The 21,721-nt window shown below is 43.7% G+C and overlaps 1 protein-coding gene and 1 long non-coding RNA gene across 2 annotated transcripts; one reads left to right on the top strand and one right to left on the bottom strand.

Moving 5' to 3' along the window:
* Nucleotides 1-687: 687 nt before the first annotated feature.
* On the top strand, nucleotides 688-1,674 carry LOC141641892 (uncharacterized). The gene has a single exon (XM_074450535.1). The coding sequence runs from the start codon at nucleotides 688-690 to the stop codon at nucleotides 1,672-1,674; it is 987 nt and encodes a 328-aa protein (XP_074306636.1).
* A 6,570-nt stretch (nucleotides 1,675-8,244) lies between these two features.
* On the bottom strand, nucleotides 8,245-21,220 carry LOC141632317 (uncharacterized). Its single transcript, XR_012537776.1, has 3 exons — nucleotides 20,923-21,220; nucleotides 8,814-8,867; nucleotides 8,245-8,606 (listed from the first exon to the last, which is right to left on the bottom strand). It is a non-coding gene; the product is annotated as an uncharacterized LOC141632317 (long non-coding RNA).
* Between the last annotated feature and the right edge of the window lie 501 nt (nucleotides 21,221-21,721).

A 21,721-nucleotide genomic window follows, 5' to 3' on the forward strand; every position in this document is an offset into this window, starting at 1 on the left:
ATATCATATGTAGTATGCATTAAGAGCCTAATATCCTTCCATATGTATTACATCTTGTTTCTAATTTTATTTGAATATCTCATTGATAATCGTAAACATTTTCTTTAAGTTTAATATTTTTTTTCCTTTAATATTATCACTATTACCACCGACGCTACAGTATTTTTAACCCCTATAAAACCCTTATAAACTCTATCATTTTACTCACTTCTTATCTTATCCAAAATCTTCTTCCCTTATCCAAAATCACGAGAAAAAAAAAAAGGATAATAATAAGGATACAATACCCGAAGACGAGCTCATGCGCTCTATTAAGAAAAATCTTCGTGAGTTAGAAACCCGGCTTAGTTGGTTAATGATAATAATAATTGTATTAGTTGCCCTTTTCGCTATGTTTTTAGCTCATATTATGAATAATAAGTAAGTTTTATGCATATTTAGCTCTTGTTACATATTGTTATTTATGCTTTTATATTAATTTTATTGTAATCTTTTGATTAAGCTGAATTATCTTCCTTTAAATAATCTTAATCTATGACCAATTTGAATTATAATAAATGAATAACAAGACCACTAACCGCAATAAGGTAATAATGTTGAATTAATTAAGGTAGAAAACTTGAACATAACTATTCTTGTTTTCTAACAGTTTTTTTTTTTTTTTTTTTTTTTACGTTACATAGAAAAATGTCTCACATTGCCAAAAGAGACTTCGATATTCTTGATTTATCTGGGCAGAAATTCCTGCTATGGAAAGACGATGTCATAGCCCATTTGGGAGCCAAGGGCCTCGATCATACTGTTGAGGTAGGTAATTTTGGTACCTACCAAGAAAAGCAACAGGCTCATATATTTATACGACATCATATGGATGAAGGGCTAAAAAATGAGTATTTGCGAATAAGAGACCCTTCTGAATTATGGGCTCGCCTTGAGGAAAGGTTTGGACATAAACAGTATGTCCTACTCCCTAAACTTCGCCATGAATGGGAAAACTTACGTTTCCAAGATTTTACTTCGGTAAACGAATATAATTCGGCCCTATTTCGCATTGCCTCACAATTGGAGTATTGTGGTCATGAAGTTAGCGACTTCACTAAAATCGAGAAAACATTCTCAACTATGGGCAAACGCAATATTGATTTTCAAAGACAAATAAGGCAAAGCAAAATTGAAAAATCCACTGACCTTATTGCAATACTTTTAGTCGCTGAACAAAATGACAATGTTTTGTTAAAAAACGATAATTTGAGGCCAAGTGGATCTATTGCAATACCTGAAGCAAATTTTGTTGCTAGAAGTGGGCGTGGACGCTGGATCAATAAGCGAGGACGCGGTAGAGGACGTGGTTCTGGCCTAAGTAGAGGTCAAAATACGTTTAAAAAACCACATTACGGAAAGCGGAAGGCTTATCCCGAAAATATTGAAAAACCTAGAACTACTTGTAATAAGTGTGGTCTAGGAGGACACTGGGCTCGCACGTGTCGCACGCCAAAACACTTTGTCGACCTCTACCAGGCATCCATCAGGCAAAAGAATAAAAGGCCTGAGGCACATTTTATTACTGATGCCATACCATTAACATCCAATATGCCTAAATCAAACATGGTTGAGACTGACATGCTTGAATCAGACATGATCGAAACGGCAAACTACTTTCGGATGATGGCGTAGGGAGTAGTGGATTCAATATGACATCTACTATGTAGAAAATATGTTACCTATATTTTAAATCTTACTATGCATCCATGTTTAATATGCTTTTATTTCTTACCTCAAATAATGTAATATACTAGTTTCCATTTTCATTGCATCCTAAACATAATTATTAAACAATATTAATAGTCTTTATTTTAATGTTTTAGATATGACAACCGATGCAGAAGCATGCTTAATAGATAGCGGCACAACTCACACTATCTTGAAACAGCAAAAATATTTCACAGAATTAATGCCAATTAAAGCATATGTGAATACTATATGCGGCAACGCTGAAATAATTGAAGGTTGTGGAAAAGCTATCATCGTACTCCCAATGGGAACAAGCATAACAATACATAAAGCGCTATACTCGAGCAAGTCGCAACGAAACCTGATCAGTTTCAAAGATATGCGACAAAATGGTTATCATATTGAAACCATGACAGAAAATTCTAAAGAATACTTATGCCTAACAATAATAAAATTGGGCAAGAAATGCATATCTGAGAAAATGCCATCATACTCTTCTGGTTTATATTATATACATATAAATCCCATTATAACTAGCATGATGTCATCAACAAAAATAAATGATAAGACCGCATTCACTTTGTGGCATGATAGGTTAGGTCATCCAGGACCTGGCATGATGACAAAAATTATTGAAAGTTCACTGGGACACCCTTTAAAGAATGCCAGGGTAATAAAATCTAGTGATTTTCCTTGCAGTGCATGTTCACTGGGAAAATTTATTACAAGACCATCGACAAGCAAAATTAAGAATGAATCACCCGAATTCCTTGAAAGGATTCAAGGTGATATATGTGGCCCAATTAACCCACAATGTGGACCATTTTGATATTTTATGGTACTAATTGACGCATCTACGAGATGGTCATATGTAACCCTTCTTTCCACAAGGAATTTTGCTCTTGCGAAATTACTTGCTCAGATAATCGGACTACTTAACGCAATTTCGGATCGAATATTAAGAAAATTCGTCTGGATAATGCGGGGGAGTTTACTTCTCAAGCATTTAATGAGTATTGTATGTCGATTGGCATAGATGTTGAACACCCAGTAGCACACGTCCATACACAAAATGGACTGGCCGAGGCAATGATAAAAAGATTGCAGCAAACAGCTAGGCCGCTACTAATGAAATCAAAATTACCAACATCAGCATGGGGACATGCTATTCTACATGCAGAAACCTTAACCCGGTTAAGGCCTACTGCATATCATAAATTTTCCCCCTTACAACTGGTAACGGGACACCCACCAAATATATCACATTTAAGAACATTTGGTTGCTATGTTTTTGTACCAATTGCTCCACCCCAAAGGACTAAAATGGGTCCACAACGAAGACTGGGTATATATGTTGGATTCATTTCTCCAAGTATTATTAAATACCTTGAACCTATGACTGGAGATTTATTCACGGCACGATTTGCCGATTGTCATTTTGACGAACATACATTCCCAGTCTTAGGGGGAGAAAGGAAAGTGGACCAACGACCAAAAGAAATTACATGGAATGCAGATTCATTATTATACCCTGATCCAAGAAATGGTTCTTGTAATCAAGAAGTACAAAAGATAATTCATTTGCAAAGTGTTGCTAATCAATTACCTGATGCATTTACAAACTCAAAAGGGGTCACAAAGTCTCATATTCCAGCAGCAAATGCGCCTGCCAGAATTGACATTCCTATAGAAAGCTCTGACAAGTTAATAGCAGAACAATCTATGGCACGTAGGAAACGTGGGAGACCACCGGGCTCAAAGGATCTCAAACCTAGAAAATCGAAGAAACAAAAGGAAATATCATGTGATAAAGATAGTAAAGAAGAAACACTACTAGAGTTACCGAGAGATCAAACTTTGGAAAATGTAAATGATGACAACCAAGAAATCTCAATGAATTATGTTCATACGGGAATTGAATATAACCGAGTAGAAGTCAATATCGACGAAATATTTGTATGCTCCATCGCAACAGAAATCATGACAGACAAAAATGATATTGAGCCAAAATCGTTAACGAGTGTCGTCAAAGACACGATGGCCAAAATGGGAGGAAGCAATAAAAGCGGAATTGAAGTCTTTTGAGAAAAGAGAAGTTTTTGGCCCGATAATACAAACACCAAAGAATGTAAAACCGGTAGGGCATAAATGGGTCTTCATCAGGAAACGAAATGAGAAAAATGAAATTGTAAGATATAAAGCAAGACTTGTTGCACAAGGGTTCTCGCAAATGCCAGGAGTTGATTATGATGAGACATATTCTCCTGTAGTTGATGCAACAACTCTAAGATTCCTAACGGCCTTAAAGTATCAAAGGGATTATACATGCGCCTTATGGATGTCGTGGATTGCATATTTATATGGGTCACTTGACACCGATATATACATGAAAATCCCAGATGGAGTGAAAATGCCCAACGATTACAACTCTAAACTACCTCGGGAGATGTTTTGTATCAAGCGCAAAAGTCTTTATATGGATTAAAGCGATCGGGGCGAATGTGGTATAATCGTCGAAAGAATATCTTGTGAAAGAAGGTTACAAAAATGATCCCATTAGTCCATGTGTTTTTATTAGGAAAACATGTAATGGATTCACAATCATTGCGGTGTATGTCGATGATTTAAACATCATTGGAACTCCAGCCGAGCTTGAAGTCACGGCAAAATATCTAATGAAAGAATTCGAGATGAAAGATCTCGGACGAACAAAATTTTGCCTTGGACTACAAATCGAGCATCTTAAGAATGGAGTTCTTATTCACCAAGAAAATTACACCCAAAGAGTCATACAAAGATTTGGAATGGCTAGATCACATCCACTTAGTTCTCCAATGGTTGTTCGCTCTCTTAGTGTTGAAAAGGACGAATTTAGGTCAAGAGAAGCCAACGAAGATATCCTAGGACCAGAAGTACCATTTCTTAGTGCAATAGGTGCATTAATGTATTTGGCAAATAATACTCGACCAGATATAGCATTTTCGGTTAACTTACTAGCAAGGTTTAGTGCATCACCAACTAAAAGACATTGGAATGGAGTTAAACACTTGTTAAGGTACCTTCAAGGAACCCAAGATTTAGGATTATTTTATCCTAGAAAGAAAGATGCTACGTTGATTGGATATGCGAGATCTTTGGATACTTGTCAGACCCACAAAAGGCAAAATCTCAGACAGGATATGTATTTACATATGGCGGTACACCTATATCCTGGAAGTCAACAAAGCAAACTTTGACTGCCACATCATCAAATCATGCAGAATTAATTGCATTGTACGAATCTTCAAGAGAATGTGTATGGTTGAGATCCATGATACAGTACATTGAAAAGGAATGCGATATCAAGACAAGTGATCATCCGACAATAATATACGAGGATAATACGGCGTGTATAGCTCAAGTAAAGGAAGGATATATCAAAGGAGATAGAACTAAGCATATAGCTCCAAAATTCTTTTTCACACATGATCTTCAAGAACAAGGAACAATTGACATCCAACAAGTCAGGTCAAGCGAGAACCTTGCAGACTTGTTCACAAAGTCACTACCATCAAAGCAATTCCAAGAACTAGTTCGCAAGATCGGAATGAGACGGCTCAAGGATATGTGTTGAATTCAGGGGGAGTACTATATGTACTACACTCTTTTTCCCTTAGTCAGGTTTTATCCCATTGGGTTTTTACTGACAAGGTTTTTAATGAGGTAGTACCCTTCAAAGCATATAGTACAATCCAAGTAATTATAAGGTGAAATTTCCAAGGGGGAGTGTTGTAAACACAAAGTCAAGGTGAAAATCTCACCTCCGGGATTTACTCAACCATCCTCCCATAAGTCTACATTTACTACAGTAATATGGCAAATGTCTTTGGTGCATTTAATGTATACACACCGTATTACGTTGTATAAATACCGTACTCGATGAATGAGAAAAGACACAACTTTCACTCTCAATCTTTCACTCTTAATCGTAATCTTTAACATTAACAAATTATTTATGGTAATTCAAAAATGTAAACATAGTATGCATTTATATTGGTAATTACAAATATAATGTTAACATGTATGATAAAAATTTACATATTCATTTATTATGTTAGCCAAAATGTTGTTCACATTTTTATCAATAATGTTTACATGTTTCAAAAAAGTTTACATGTTTGAAAAAATTTGTTCACATTTTTATCAATAATGTTTACCAAATTGTAAATGCTAACATATTGTTCAAGAATGGCAACATGTCCATTTTTCACATATTCATTTATGTTAGCAAATTATTTATCCTATATATTAAAGCAACAACCACAGAGCTGATGTGTCGCTCTGTGGTTGAAAGTCAACAATTCAAAGACAATTTTAATTTGCTGAATTTTAGGCCCACGTTTGTTAAAGGAATTAATTACTACGCAAAAACTTCCAGAGTATTACAAACAATGTGATTTGATACTCTGAATTAATTACATTGATACTCTTTGAATTAATGCTTCTAATTGTTCAATCTTTCAATTACAAAATTATTACGTACAACAGCTTGAATAATACAGTATGACATAACTATTGAAAATATACAAATATTAAATATACAAATTTACATATTTATAATAACAACAATTATTTAAAATAATTAAATTGATCACTATTAAACTCTTGAAACAGAAGAATTAGATCTTGATCTGCCCAAAAAAAAGTGTTTTCAGAATACATTGTGGATAATACTACTATAAAGTAATAATTATATAAAATAAAAAAAAATCCCAAGCTAATAGGACGCGTTATTTAGAATCAAGGATGCATTATGCCAATGAAAAAAACCTATTCATACTTTTAACAAACAAATTAGAAGAATATACTACTAATTATGAAGAATCCTGACATGATATATATCATATTCGTCTAAATATGTATAATAATATGAATTTATAAAATCCAAGAACCACAAATCCCAGTAATATTGATAATTAGTTACTAATTAATACTTCGTAATCTAAACAATGCATTTGGGGTAATATTTATTTTTGAAAGTAAGAAAAGTTCCTCTTTATGAACAGGAATTCAACCCGTAAATTGGAAAAACGAACGAAATTATCCAAAAGCTGGTGTTTTGTTTTTGTGCAATAAAAGAAATAATCAATTTCAGTCAAAAATCAGCCCACAAATTACCGATCAACAAGTCGAACTCTTTCAATTGAAATAAAAATGCACAAAGTTGAAGATTAATAGGGTGATCATACAATCAACTCTAAGAAAAACATTTAAAAAAACAAAGAGAATCGCACCATCAATTGGTTTGGTTCACTCGGAAAAAACGAGAGGGGAAAGGGAATTCATAAATAAAGTTTCTGGTTATGAGAGGATGAAACTATGAAAGTGATGAGGGAGGAAGATAATGAATTCATAATTATGAGTGATGAGAGGAATAGGATGCGGCGTGAATTTTGAGGAAAGTGATGAGAACTGAGAATAGAGGAAGGGTCTTCTAAGTTGACAGGTTAGGGTTTTAATGTGTTATGTTAAGTTAATTATGGGCCAGTTTAAGGGATTACTAATTGAGAGTATAAGCGAGGAGAAAAAGGATTGTATAAAAATATATGAAATTTATGAAACTATGTGTTATGTTAAGTTATTTATGGGCCAGTTTAAGGATTTTATTTAATGATAAAAAATATATGAAATTTATATTTAATTTGTTTTTTATACTTAAATATTGAAATACTATTATTCTATTTATTTTATAAAATAAAATATTTAATTATTAATGTTTTAATAATATTATTCATTTATCTTTGACCAACGCGTCAAACGGGTTGAGTTTCGACCCTTAAATAAGTTTCGTGTTCGGATCAAACGGAACGGGCTTCGACGCTAAAATAACTTTCGTGTTCAGGTCAACGGGGTCACGAGTCAACATTAACGGGTCTTTAACCCTAAAAAAACAGGATGTGATACTCATAAATTGGAACATGAATGTACATATGTTTATATACAGGAGCGGGTCATTATTATTTTAACGTTTGTATCATATTTCACATATATATTTAAAATTATTTATCATAAGTAAATTATATGAGTATATGATATAGTATAACCTTTCGCCTTTAATTGTGGAGATGATAACCCAATATTTACATGTACCTAATACTATATCACAACTGCACAAGTGCAAAAATCGTTTACGCTACATAATATTACAACAAATACTTGGCTATTAAACTTACTGCATCATTTACGCTACCTAATATTACAACGTTTGTAATATAAAAACCTGCTAATTGCAGTTAAAATGATAATACAACTTAAAAATCTTAAACATGACTTTAAAAAATAATCATTCTCTTATACATTATTTGATTATAACAACATCTAAAATAGCAACCCGTGCAATTTGCACGGGTTTAAGACTAGTGGTAGTAACTAATAATGCAACCTGCTATGGAATTGTGACATTATGTTAAAAAAAAAATGTGAACATAAAGGACATATATATTGGTAAATGATAATTACAAATTGTCTCTCTTATCACGGGGTTGAAAAAAGTTGTTCACATTTTTATCAAAAATGTTACCAAATTATAAATGTTAACATATTGTTCAAGAATGGCAACATGACTTGTAAAGTTCAATGGTTTCCTGCTATCATTCTCATGTTACCAAATTATAAATGCTAACATATTCTCAACTCGTCTACTACCATTCCCATGAATTCCTTCACATGAGCATACAAAGTATCTCTCGATTTTAGGGGTGCCAGATCCGTTCGCTCTGCGAGAAGTTGCTTTCCTAATGCTGAAACCAAGAGTCTGTGAGTGTTTCTTATACATCTCGTAAATAAGTTCCCATTTTTTGCTTTCATTCCCAATAGTGACTTCGAATAATCTGTACCTACATAAGTTTACAGGGTGACATTAGGCAAAAAAGTGAGGACATTAATAATGATCAATTAAATTAGGTTATATCCACAAGTACTAACAAAGTGTCCAAGTAAAAATTTCAACTATAATCAACAAAAAATGAACAACAAATCGTAAAATGACCCAAATAACAATACATAAACTGAAATCAAAAGTTGAATATTGAAGTTTAAAATACCTTAGTTGGGCTCAACACTTGCATGCATCGTCTTTTAATGCTGAAACCAACAACCTACGTAAGTTTACTGGGTGACATTAGGCCTAAACGTTGAGACATTGATGAGATAACCAACAACATGTGCATTTACATAATTTGTCGTACTTATAGACATCTAATTACAGGGTCACATTAGGACAAAAAATAGACACATTTATTAGATATGCAACATGTGCCTTCAAATAATCTAACCTACTATAATTGACAGGGAGACATTTGGTAGAAAAGTGTAAACATTAACTACATATACAACATGTGCCTTTACATATTCTGTTGTATTTTAGTTAACAGGGTGACATTAAGACTAAAAGTAGAGACATTTATGTGATACACGATAACACGAGCCTTAAAATAATCTAGAAAACTAAAATATTAACACAAAATATATAAACATCCACTATATTCAAACATTGAGACGTATATTCAAATATATATGTTCCGGGTGTGATTCCAGAGCAAGTATCGTTACCACCCGTGGCTTGTAGAATGATGTCTTGGGTTGAACCCTTCTTGCTTCTATCGTCTCCCTCGGCCTCTCCTGCAACAATGAACGAACTGAGGGCTTGGCTTTGTGCCAAGCGTACTCACTCCGACGCCCAAGTCAGTAAACTTAAAGGATTAAGCTGTGTTGCTTGGCTAGGTATGTATTGTAGAGAGATAAGGGAGATATTACCAGATGAATAGTGTATTTAGGTTTAGTTGTGGATTAGTTGGATGCCTTCCTCAATGAAGGTTGAGGAGTATTTATAGGCTTTCACCTTTTGTCACGTAGTGGCCAAGTGGCCAAGTGGCTATCAGGTGGAAAGACCGTTCTACCCTCGGCCGATGGACCTATGGCAGGCCGGCCGAGGGTCCTGGATGTGAGTACGCGGATATGTGCCCCGGCTGGCTAGTTGTCAGGCCGTGACCCAGGTGACAGGCCGATGGGCTGCATCGGCTAGGCCCACTAAGTCGTTGACTTGCTGTGGATATCTTTGACCTTGCTCAGTGTGTTGACTTGGTCAGTGGTGCAGAATATGCCCCATCAATTTGCCCCCAGCGTAGTCTATGCCGTGGTATGGGCTCCGATGTATGCTGAGCATATATTCTGCACTAAGTAAATTTCGCAAATTTTTCTGTATCGGTGTCTTCTTGTGTATCGGCGGGGCTCTTGTTAGGCCGTACCATATGCCGTATCCCCCCTCCACATGGATGCGTAAAGGGTATCCGATGTGGAAAAGAACATGACGCTGGCCGAGACCGGTGAGAGTCTTAGGTTGACTTTGATTGCCCCCGGCCGGTGCTTCTTGGCTTGGTTGATCGATAGCCGGCGGAGACTAGATACCTAGGAATTTGTGGGAGATGAACAGTCGAAGAGATGTGAATAGGCGTGTTGAAGACGCTTGGTCACTGTTGCATTGATTGACATTCAACTGTTGCGACGATTGACATCCCGCGGTTGCATGCTTGACACGTGTGTGTTCGTTGATTGGTTGACGCTTCATGGGCTGTGCCCTGATTGGTCCTTCTTTACGGGCTTTTCTCTATAAATAGGGCAGTTATTCCGTGATTTTGGCCTCCATTTTATTTTCAAAAATTTTCTCCAAAATCTTCATCTCTCCAAACTTTCAAGGGTTGTCTTTGTCTTCTTAATCTTCGGAAAATTTGATCCGGCGAGTGTTTTTCTTTAAGGTAAACAAGCAAACTTTTTATTTTTTTCTTGCTAGTAATTTTTGTGAATCATGTCTTCTGCTGATGCTGGGATTGGTACTTCTGCGCCGGGGGGTTCCCCGTCGCGTTTTGATGAGGAGGAGGTACTGGAGGCCATCCCGCTAAGGTTTGGGGGCCCTAGGTCTCCTTCCCCTGTAGCTGAGATGCCCCTCCTGGAGGAGTTGGAAGATGAGGATGAAGATGAGGGGGCTCCCGGTGACGGTGGGAGGATTACTACTCCGGATCGTGGTGAGGGGCTCCCGTGGTGGTGGGAGGAGGGCTATTCCGGACCATGGTGAGGCCTGTACGACTGGCCTCGACCGTACCTGGACAAATAAGTTCGCAAGCAGCTCCGGAGAAACTCTTTTCGGAGATCACTTCTTCCTTGGTGAGGGGTACAAAATTGTTCTCCCTCGGGAGGGTCAGGCGGTCTGCTGTCCTCCCCCGGGTCATATCGGCGTGTACATCAGGCATTTGGAGTACGGGCTCCGGTTTCCTTTGAACGAACACGTCGTGTCTATCATCAAAGCTATGAATCTTGCCGTGGCCCAGCTGCATCCGTTGGCCATGAGGACGATAATTGGCTTTGTGTGGCTCTGTCTCTTTAAAGGGGAGGTCCCTACGGTCGACTTATTCCGCCGACTTCATAGTCTTCGGCCGTCATTCGCCCGAAGGGTGGGGTGGTATAGCGTGCAGACGGAGCCGGGATATGTCTCCGTAAACAAGCTCACTTCCTGCAAAGACTGGCAAGAGCGATGGGTGTACGTCCAAGTGCCGGAGGACTACCCGTTGCCTCGGTCTTTTCAGGGCCCCGTTCACTTACGGTGTGAGACCCGGGAAGAGTATGAGAAATACGTCTCCCGGGGTAACAAGGTTAAGATGGACGCTACTTTTGTCCCTCTTTCTGCGGATGAGAAGCGGGCAATGCAGCTATTTGATCTTTGAGGAGGGATGGCTGCCCCGACTCGGATTATTCTTCGGGGACGAGATGCTATGCCGCGTCGGCCTCATACCGGCCCTCAACTGGGGTGAGTGGGGTCGGTGTGAGGCCCACCTTTGCTTGTTATGTTCCTTTTTCTGAGCTTTGTTTTTACTTCTTTTATGTAACTCTTGTTCGGTTTCTTGCAGATCGGTTTGGTCGGGATCTGTCAGAGAAAGACTTGGGGAGGTTGGGGCTTGATAAGGACGGGAAGGTTCTCATCCGTCATCCTACGGCTGAAACGAAAGATCGCCGACTATCCCCTAACGAACTCATGGACAAACAGACGAGGGCGTTGGATCAGGAGACGGCTCAAGCACGGGTTCTTGGTGGTGTGCCGAAGAGATCGAAGAAGGCGGCGTCCAAGTCGGCGGCCGCATCAATGGCAACTCCCTCTTCGACCCCAGCGGTCGAAAAGGCTCATGTGGAGGTGATCAATATTTCTGAGGAGGAGGTAACCGTTGCTAAGGTCCCTTCTCCGAGGAAGAGGAAAGACCCACCGTCTGCTTCCACCGTTGCCGGGGAGAAGCCTGCTTCCACCAGCCCTCCAACTAAGAGGGTTCAAACTGGTACGGACTTAACATGTGGTTCGGATTTAGCCGGCTCGTTGGACATTCCTGACGACAGGCTTTCTGACGTATCAACACAAGGTGATATGGATGCTTTGTGTAAATTTTTTGTAGATCAACCGTCGGCAGCTGCCGTTCTCACTGAACGGCGAGTAGGGAAGCAGCCTGAGAAGGCGACTGAGAAGGCGGCTGAGAAGGCTGGTGACCAAAACGTCGTTGTGGACTCCTCACCCCAGAAGTTTACTCCCACCGAGCTCGTGGCGGAGGGCGAGAAAATATATAAGAGGCTGGGGAGATGGAGTCGTCTGGCCGCCTCCCTTATCATAGAGCAGGAAAAGGCCACGGCCCAATCCGGGCCGCTGATTGCAAGGCTTCAGCTTGATCTCTCCGCTGCGAAGGGGGAAGCCGGGAAGGCTAAGCTGGATCTTCATGCTGCTGTGAGGCGTGCGGAGGAGGCTGAAAAGCTGCTGAGGGCTGAGAGGGCCAAGGTTGAGGATGCTGATGGCGCCACGGCCAAGATGATGGAGGAGCGGAATAGGTATAAAGGCGCCTACGACGCTGTGGTTGCCAAGAGGGACGAGTGGGAGGATCGGTTCCACAAGCAGGCGGAGGTGCTCAGTGATGTGCAGGCTATCCTTGCTCAAAAAGAGAAGGATATTGAAATGCTCCAAGATGATCTCCTCCCTAAAATGTGCGTCCAATTCCGGGACCGGGCCGAGGAGGCGGCCAGGGAGGCAATCAGAAGGTCTGTCCCCGACGGCTCCTTCCCGTGGGATAAATACGACCAGTTCATGGATGAGATAGCTGAGGCTGCGGAGGCAGCGGCTGCTGAGAAGGCGGAGGCGGCGAAGGCGGCTCAGACAACTGAGGCCAAGGAGTTGCCTGGAGATGGTCAGCCTTCCTCAAAGCCGGCCACCGAAGATGCTGTTGCTACTGATGGAGGGCAACGACAGGCATAGGGAGACGGGCGGTCGTCACCGGACTCACCCGGCGTCTCGGATAGCCACTGTTCGGGGCCAATTATTGAGCCTTCTCTCCCTGCCATCCTTTTGGCGCTTCAAATCCCAAGTCTGTAATCTTTTGCTTTTTTGTTTTTTCGCTTTTTGTAAAACTTTGGTAGGTAGAGTTTAGGCTACCCTTATGGGGACGGCCGTCGTTTGTACTCTCCTTGCAATCACCTGTAATAAAGTTATCTTGCCGGCCTTTGGCTTGGCCGGGGCTTCGATCACAGTTCTTCGTTTGTCTTTTCACGTTACTGATTGAGTGCGTTCGTTTTTACACTCGGCATGACCGAGGTAGTTTGAATGCACGTCTCAACTGTGTTCAACGTCTTTAGCGTTCAGAATCGTAGGCATATTGACCGCTAGATTGGCGTCTCGGTGCGCGAGTATACGTTTCTTTTTTAGCGTATCGGCCGTCGTGTTCCCCGTCGCTCTCGGTTTTGACCGAGGTAATCGGGGTTGCGGCTTCGATAGCGTTAAGAATGTGTAGGCATATTGACCGGCTGGATTGGCGTCTCAATTGCGGCGAGTATACGTTTCTCTTTTAGCGTATCGGCCGTCGTGTTCCCCGTCGCTCTCGGTTTTGACCGAGGTAATCGGGGTTGCGGCTTCGATAGCGTTAAATAGAATGTAGGCATATTGACCGCTGGATTGGCGTCTCGGTGCGGCGAGTATACGTTCTCTTTTAGCGTATCGGCCGTCGTGTTCCCCGTCGCTCTCGGTTTTGACCGAGGTAATCGGGGTTGCGGCTTCGATAGCGTTCGTAACTGTGTAGGCATATTGACCGCTGGATTGGCGTCTCAATTGCGCTGAGTATACATTTCTCTTTTAGCGTATCGGCCGTCGTGTTCCCCGTCGCTCTCGGTTTTGACCGAGGTAATCGGGGTTGCGGCTTCGATAGCGTTCGTAACTGTGTAGGCATATTGACCGCTGGATTGGCGTCTCAATTGCGCTGAGTATACGTTTCTCTTTCAGCGTATCGGCCGTCGTGTTCCCCGTCGCTCTCGGTTTTGACCGAGGTAATCGGGGTTGCGGCTTCGATAACGTTTCTTCCCTCGTCTGGTGGCAAATTTCGGAGGGGACAGACACTTTGATGGAGAACCTGGGCGTTTCATTTATATGTTATGATTGTGCGCTGGGGTGTCCACAATGGGTTTGGATACCTCCGCCGCTATACAAAGTATTTTCTCAAGTTGTCGGTGTTCCAATGGCTCATCAAGGGCACACCTCCCATGTCTGTCAGCCGGTATGTACCCGGCCTTATCTCCTCAACCACTCTGTAGGGACCTTCCCAGTTGGCTGTCAGTTTGCCATGAATATTTCCTTTGTTGGTGGCAGCCGACTTCCTTAGGACTAGGTCTCCTATTTTTAAGTCCCTTTTGTGGACTCTTCGGTTGTAGGCTCTCTTCATCCGGTTCTGATATACGGCCAAGTTCAGGCGTGCCGTGTCTCGGCTCTCTTCGACCAGGTCCAGGGAAGCCCTTAGGCCCTCCTCGTTTTCAACTGGGTCAAAGGTGGTCGTTCTGAATGTCGGCACCGTCGCTTCGATCGGCGGGGATCGCCGGAGCCGTAGACTAGGTGGAAGGGGTGTATCCGTTGCTTCTTTCTCCGTGGTTCGAAGGGACCACGGGACGCCGGGTAGTTCATCGGCCCACCTTCCCTTAAGGTCTTCATTTGTCTTCTTTAAGCCGTTGAGGATGGTTTTGTTGGTCGCCTCACTTTGCCGTTACTGCGGATGGCGGGGACGGAGGAATACGCAAACTTGATGCCCAGCTCCTCTAACCAGTTCATTATTAGGTCGCTCCAAAATTCTCGGCCGTGGTCAAATACCATAACTTGGGGCAATCCGAAGCGGGTTATGACGTTTTCCCAGATTACCTTTCTGACGGCTGCTGTGGTCTTTGCTGGTACTGCTACGGCCTCAACCCACTTGGTGAAGTAGTCAACGGCGACGATTAAGAATTTCCTTCCTCCGGAGGCTGTCGGGAATGGCCCTAGCATGTCCATCCCCCATTGCGCGAAGGGAAGGGGACTAAGCACCGGCTGTAGGTCTCTGGAGGGAGCGTGTATCACCGGGGCGTGCATCTGACAGTTCGTGCACTTCTTGGTCTTCGTTCTGGAATCTTGAAGCATGGTGGGCCAGAAGTAGCCAGCTCGGAGAGCTTTGTGGGCTAGTGTTCTTGCCCCCATGTGATGTCCACAGATGCCCTCGTGAATTTCTGTCAGTATTAGTTCTGCGTCGGCCGGACCGACACACTTCAAGAGTGGTCTTATTACGGATCTTCTGTACAGTTCCCCTTCGAATACCAGGTACCTGGCGGCGATCCTTTTGATTTTGGCCGAGGGATTGCGGCCCTCCGGCAATTCACCTGTAAGCTTGTATCTCATTATCGGAGTCATCCACGTTGTCTCGGTCTCTATGTTACCCACCATGCCGACGGTCTCAGTGATGCTTTTCGCATTCCTGATATCCACCAGCACGGTTCGGCTGACATTTTTGATGGTTGAGCTGGCCAGCTTAGAGAGTGCGTCGGCCCGGTTGTTCTCGGATCTGGGAACGCACTGGATTTGGAAGGATTTCAATTTTGCTACGTCGGCTTTTACCCTCTCCAGGTACCTTACCATTCCGTCGTCCCGAGCCTCGTACTCCCCTCTGATTTGGTTTGTAACCAACAGCGAGTCAGTTTTCAACACAATGTGTTCCGCTCCGGCAGCCCTAGCTAGCTCGACTCCGGTTATCACCGCCTCGTATTCGGACTCATTGTTCGAGGCCGAGAAGGTGAATTTCAGGGCGTACTCAAACTCGTCCCCGTTTGGGCTGATGATAAGGATGCGGCTCCGAGCTATTCGTCGTGGAGGAGCCGTCGGTGTAGACCTCCCATATGCCCGGGTTTGGCTCTTCCTGATATGTGCATTCGGCCGGGGAAATCTGCAAGCGCTTGCCCCTTTATCGAAGGCCTTGGTTTGTACTGAATGCCGAAGCCAGAGAGTTCCACTGCCCATTTGATGAGCCTGCCGGATTGCTCGAATTTTTCCAAAGCTTTCTCCAACGGCTGATCGGTTAGGACCGTCACGGGGTGTGCATCGAAGTAGGGTTTTAACTTCCTTGTGGCAATGACAACGGCGAAGGCTGCTTTTTCAATTAGTGGGTAATTTCTCTCGGCGGGCAACAGTGTGTGGCTGACGAAGTAGATTGGGTGTTGCTGCTTGTCTTCTTCCCTGATGATTACAGCGCTGACCGTGGCCGAGGTAACTGCTATGTATAGGTATAGCGTCTCCCCCAGTATCGGCCTGGACAGAGTTGGGAGAGTCTGAAGGTGAGCTTTTAGTTGTTTGAAAGCCGTGCTCTGTTCCTCCCCCCAGCTGAAGTCTTTATTTCCTTTCAACACTTTGAAGAATGGGGTGCTTTTGTCGGCTGACCGAGAGATGAAACGAGCGAGAGCCGCCATTCGCCCGGTCAGCATCATAACCTCTTTTCGATTCCTTGGTTCCGGTAGGTCTAGGATTGCTCGGACCTTGTCTGGATTGGCATCTATGCCCCTGGCACTGACAAGTACGCCTAGGAATTTACCTGCCCGGACACCGAAGTTGCATTTCGTCGGGTTGAGCTTCATCTTGTATTTTCTTAGTGAACAGAATGTCTCGTGTAAATCGGCCAGATGCTCGCTGTCGGACTTGCTTTTTACAATAGCATCGTCGACGTAAGCCTCAATGTTTCGCCCTTTCTGGTTTTGGAACACTTTGTCCACCAGCCTCGTGTACGTTGCTCCGGCGTTCTTCAAACCAAACGGCATCATTTTGTACATGTATGTACCGTTGGCGGTGATAAATGCGCATTTAGGCATGTCTTCTTCGGCCATGAACACTTGGTGATACCCTGAGAAGGCGTCCAGAACAGCTCAAGCATGGTGTAGCCCGCCGTGGCGTCGATCAAACTATCTATTCGAGGCAAGGGGTAGCAATCTTTGGGGCATGCTTTATTAAGGTTGGTGAAGTCTACACACATTCTCCATGCCCCTGATGACTTTTTCACCATTACAACATTGGCCAACCATTCAGGATAGGTACAAGGCATGATAAAACCTGCCGCTAGTAACTTATCTACTTCGGCTTTGATGGCGTCGTCCTTCTCGGTGGAGGAGTTCCTCATTCTCTGCTTGACTGGGCGAGCGGTGGGGAGTACGTTCAACTTGTGAACAATCACCTCCCGGCTCACGCCTGGCATCTCGGCCGCTGAGTATGCGAAAACGTCTTTGTTCTTCCTCAGCAGATCTAGGAGGTCGGCTCTGAATTTTGGTTCCAGGTTGACACCGATGGTTACGGTGCGGCCCGGGTCAATCTCTACCTCCTCGGTCTCTGCTCCTTCGACCATGCCGATGGTCCGATCGTTTCGGATGCGGGGTGTCTTTGTATCGGAAGGATTTTAGTTCTGAAGCGGCAGCTCTCACCCTCACTAGATACCTTATCGTCCCGTAATCCTGGGCTTCGCACTCTCCTTTGATCTGGCTGGTCACTAAGAGTGAGTCTGTCGTCACCATGATACGCTCCGCTCCGGCGGTTTTAGCTAGTTCAACTCCGGTTATTACCGCCTCGTACTTGGATTTGTTGTCTGAGGCCAATGAGGTAAGCTTTAGGGCGTGCTCAAACACGTCTCCGTTTGGGCTGATAATAACGATGTCGGCCTTCGAGCTATTCGTCGTGGAGGGGCCGTTAGCGTGAACCTCCCATAAATCGGGATCCTCCTCGTTCTTCGAGATGAGCTTGCGCCTCCCCGGCCCGAGACGTATATCGGTGTCGGGCCCCGATGGATACCACGGCGTCGATCTCGCTCAAAGTGACCCGGCCTACGAGAACGTTGTGGGCGGACATGCCGTCGATGACTATGAATTCAGACATAACACTCTTGGCTGTATTCCCCTCGCCAAACTTCACCGGCAATCTGACCGACCCCAGGGGTACCAGGCCGTCCCAAAAAGCTGTACAATGGGTCGGTGCGGGGTTCGGATCTTCGATCTTGATCGAGGCCGAGAAAGCATTTCTCGTACATAACGTTTGTGTAGGCGCTGTGTCAATCGGGCATCGCTTCACCAAGTGGTTGGCTATGTCCGGGCGGTTTGTGAGTGGGTTGCTATGAAAAGCGACGACTCCATCGTAGTCCTCTTGTCCAATGGTCATGTATGCGGGATCTTTGGGAGCGGGGGTTCTTGTGTTGGGCACAAAGTTGATGGCGGATGAGGCTCATCCGGGGCCGTTTGTGCTCATGAGCGGACCCCTTGCTCTCGTTGTCTCGATGACGGCATTGACTACTCTAACCGCTCGGCGGTGGTCTTCTTGTTCGATCCGCCGGCATCTGGTTTTTGGCTTTTGGCAATATATTTGCCGAGGCTCCCCTTTCGGATCAGTTCCTCAATGGCATCCTTCAGGTGTCGGCAATCGTTGGTAAGGTGTCCGGTGTGGCCGTGGTACTCGCAGTACTGGCTCGTGTCACCGTCACTCCTCGGCCTAGGGGGTCTTTCCCATTTCTGGCCCTCGTTCTTACTCAAAGCGAAAACCTCGGCGGCCGATGCGACCAGGGGGGTGCGATCTTCGTACCGCTTTTTGTAGTACGTTCCCGAGCTCCCCCCGGTGTCCGCCGGGCTTTGCTTCCAGGCAGGCTTGTCTGACCGCGACCTACCATTCTTATGGCGTCTTTCGTCGGACCGTGACCTGTTGTCGCCACGGCGCCTTTCCCCCGGGCTGTTCTCCCGGCGGCTCTTTTCCCCTGAGTGCTTGGCTTCGTCGGGGCCTACCCAGGCCTTGTGATAGTCTTCTACCTTGATGGCTTGGTCGGCCAACTGCCTGGCGGCGTCCATGCTCAGGCCTCCGCACTTGATGAGCTCATTTTTTAAATCTCCCCTTGGGAGGCCCTTCATTAGCGCGAAGGCTGCCAGCTCGGGATTGATTTCTCGAATCTGCTGGACTTTTTCATCAAACCTCTTCACATAGCTCCGGAGAGACTCGCCCCCCTCCTGTCTAATAGTCAGGAGGTCAGATGTCTCTACGGCCCTTCTCTTATTGCAGGAGTATTGGGCTAGGAAAGCGCCCTTCAGGTCGGCATAATAGTACACCGAGCCATCCGGAAGCCCTTTGTACCAGCTCTGAGCCATCCCATGCAGAGTTGTTGGGAAAATTCGGCACCAGACCTCATCGGGCTGTTCCCATACCGACATGTAAGACTCGAAGGCCTCAGCGTGGTCGATCGGATCACCATCCCCTTGTATGACGAGAGGTGGCGGCTTGAGCTTATTTGGCACCGGGACTTCTAGGACGTAGGCGTTGAGGGGTGCCTAACCATGTGTCGAACGACACGCGGCGATCGGCTCCTTGCGTCCCTAACCGGCTCCTCCCCGTAGCGGGAGGGGCTCCTTCTTCGACTCGGACTTCTTCTCCAACTCGCCGAGTCGGACTCCTCCGGCTCCTTCGGGGGCGAGCCTCGTTCGTGTGGCGGGGACGCTGTCCTCCCACGAGTGCGGGAAGGACTTAGGTCTACCGCGCCCACTTTGGGCTCCCCCGGCGCCTTGACTGGGTCGGCTTCTCCTAGCGCTCCGTTCAAATTTCTTGGAGTCACATTTTGGGCCCTGGTCTCCTGGACAGTTTCCGCCGCTCTTGTCGGCGTGACAGTGTGAGCGGGCGTACCACTAATTAGGTCTAGGAGCATTTTCAGTCTTGCTACATCAACCACACGTCCCATGATGGTGACTGGTTTGGCGCGCGCGTGTCGGGTATTGATGGCATCCCGAACTCCGGTTGGATTACACCGCCGGTGGAGGGTGTATGACTCGCAGAATTGTTGAAAGTATCATCTTGGTAAAATGCGTTTCGTCGATTCTGTTGCATCTTGTTGTTTTGACATTTTCTTAGCTCTTTGGGTGGGTTTTTGTTGGTTACTTTTTTTTTGTTTGGGAATGAATGTGACTAGCTTCTAGTGTCTTTCCCCACAGACGGCGCCAATTGTTCCGGGTGTGATTCCAGAGCAAGTATCGTTACCACCCGTGGCTTGTAGAATGATGTCTTGGGTTGAACCCTTCTTGCTTCTATCGTCTCCCTCGGCCTCTCCTGCAACAATGAACGAACTGAGGGCTTGGCTTTGTGCCAAGCGTACTCACTCCGACGCCCAAGTCAGTAAACTTAAAGGATTAAGCTGTGTTGCTTGGCTAGGTATGTATTGTAGAGAGATAAGGGAGATATTACCAGATGAATAGTGTATTTAGGTTTAGTTGTGGATTAGTTGGATGCCTTCCTCAATGAAGGTTGAGGAGTATTTATAGGCTTTCACCTTTTGTCACGTAGTGGCCAAGTGGCCAAGTGGCTATCAGGTGGAAAGACCGTTCTACCCTCGGCCGATGGACCTATGGCAGGCCGGCCGAGGGTCCTGGATGTGAGTACGCGGATATGTGCCCCGGCTGGCTAGTTGTCAGGCCGTGACCCAGGTGACAGGCCGATGGGCTGCATCGGCTAGGCCCACTAAGTCGTTGACTTGCCGTGGATATATTTGACCTTGCTCAGTGTGTTGACTTGGTCAGTGGTGCAGAATATGCCCCATCAATATATACTACACTCAAAACCTATACACTAATATTTAAGTTAATAATCATCAAACTTTATACTCCATGAGATGACAACATCAATAACATGCAATAATACCATAAGAACATCAATAACATGCAATAATAATACCATAAAAAAATCTTATTTTTTGATTTGTGTTAAGATATTCTATGATAATAGTAATAATAACATGATGATAATATGCTCTAAGTTCTTGACAACATAAATGCTAAGAGTATACGTACCTTCACTCATCAAAGATTGATGAATTATGCCAACATCGTCATTCTCGTCATCCATTGTTGGATCAATTAGGCATCATAAATTATGGAACCTTCATCAACTACGCCAACATCCGTCATTTTTTAAAATTTTGTGAATGTTAAATTGCAATTTTTAGGAGATTTTTAGATGTAAATGGTAAAAAATGGATGGAAAATAGATGTTGAAAGCATGAGTAGATGATTAAGCCCGGAAGGAATATATGGAGGTGAGGTTGATGAATCACACAGTAAGATGGAGGAAATTAAATGCATGAAGAGTTTCTAGCTAATTCTTGGCATTAAATAATGTTAAAAGTACAAAATGACAATTAAATAATACTAAGAGTACAACACAATACCCTATGTGAGCCGCCTCTCTCATGTGTGTTGTCAGCCACTTGACTGATGAACCCGGTACCACATCCAAACAATATGGTATATAATTGACCCGTCGCAAGCTTGCGACGGGTATCTCCGTCACAAATGAGAATTTGTGTTCTAAAAAAAATGAAGAGGCCATTTTTTATCGGTGGTCCAAATCGTATTCTGACATCATCGAACAGCTCAAAATTTATGGATACAAATAAAAAAATAATGAGATTTAGTGGAAAAAATATTATTAAATGAATTTAAGAGAGGAAATGGAGAGGATCCATTTCCCAAATTCACGATAGACTCCCAAATTATGAGTTGACATTATTCAAATTCTAAAATAAGACGGTTTTATCATGTAAGACGATTTATTAAAGTCGTTTAAAAATACGAAGTATTACAAATCAAT

This window comes from Silene latifolia, chromosome 2, assembly GCF_048544455.1.
Source record: "Silene latifolia isolate original U9 population chromosome 2, ASM4854445v1, whole genome shotgun sequence".
NCBI classification, from domain to species: Eukaryota; Viridiplantae; Streptophyta; class Magnoliopsida; order Caryophyllales; family Caryophyllaceae; genus Silene; species Silene latifolia.

Coding starts and splice junctions, on each gene's coding strand:
- LOC141641892 (XM_074450535.1), top strand. CDS start 688: ATGTCTCACATTGCCAAAAGAGACTTCGATATTCTTGATTTATCTGGG.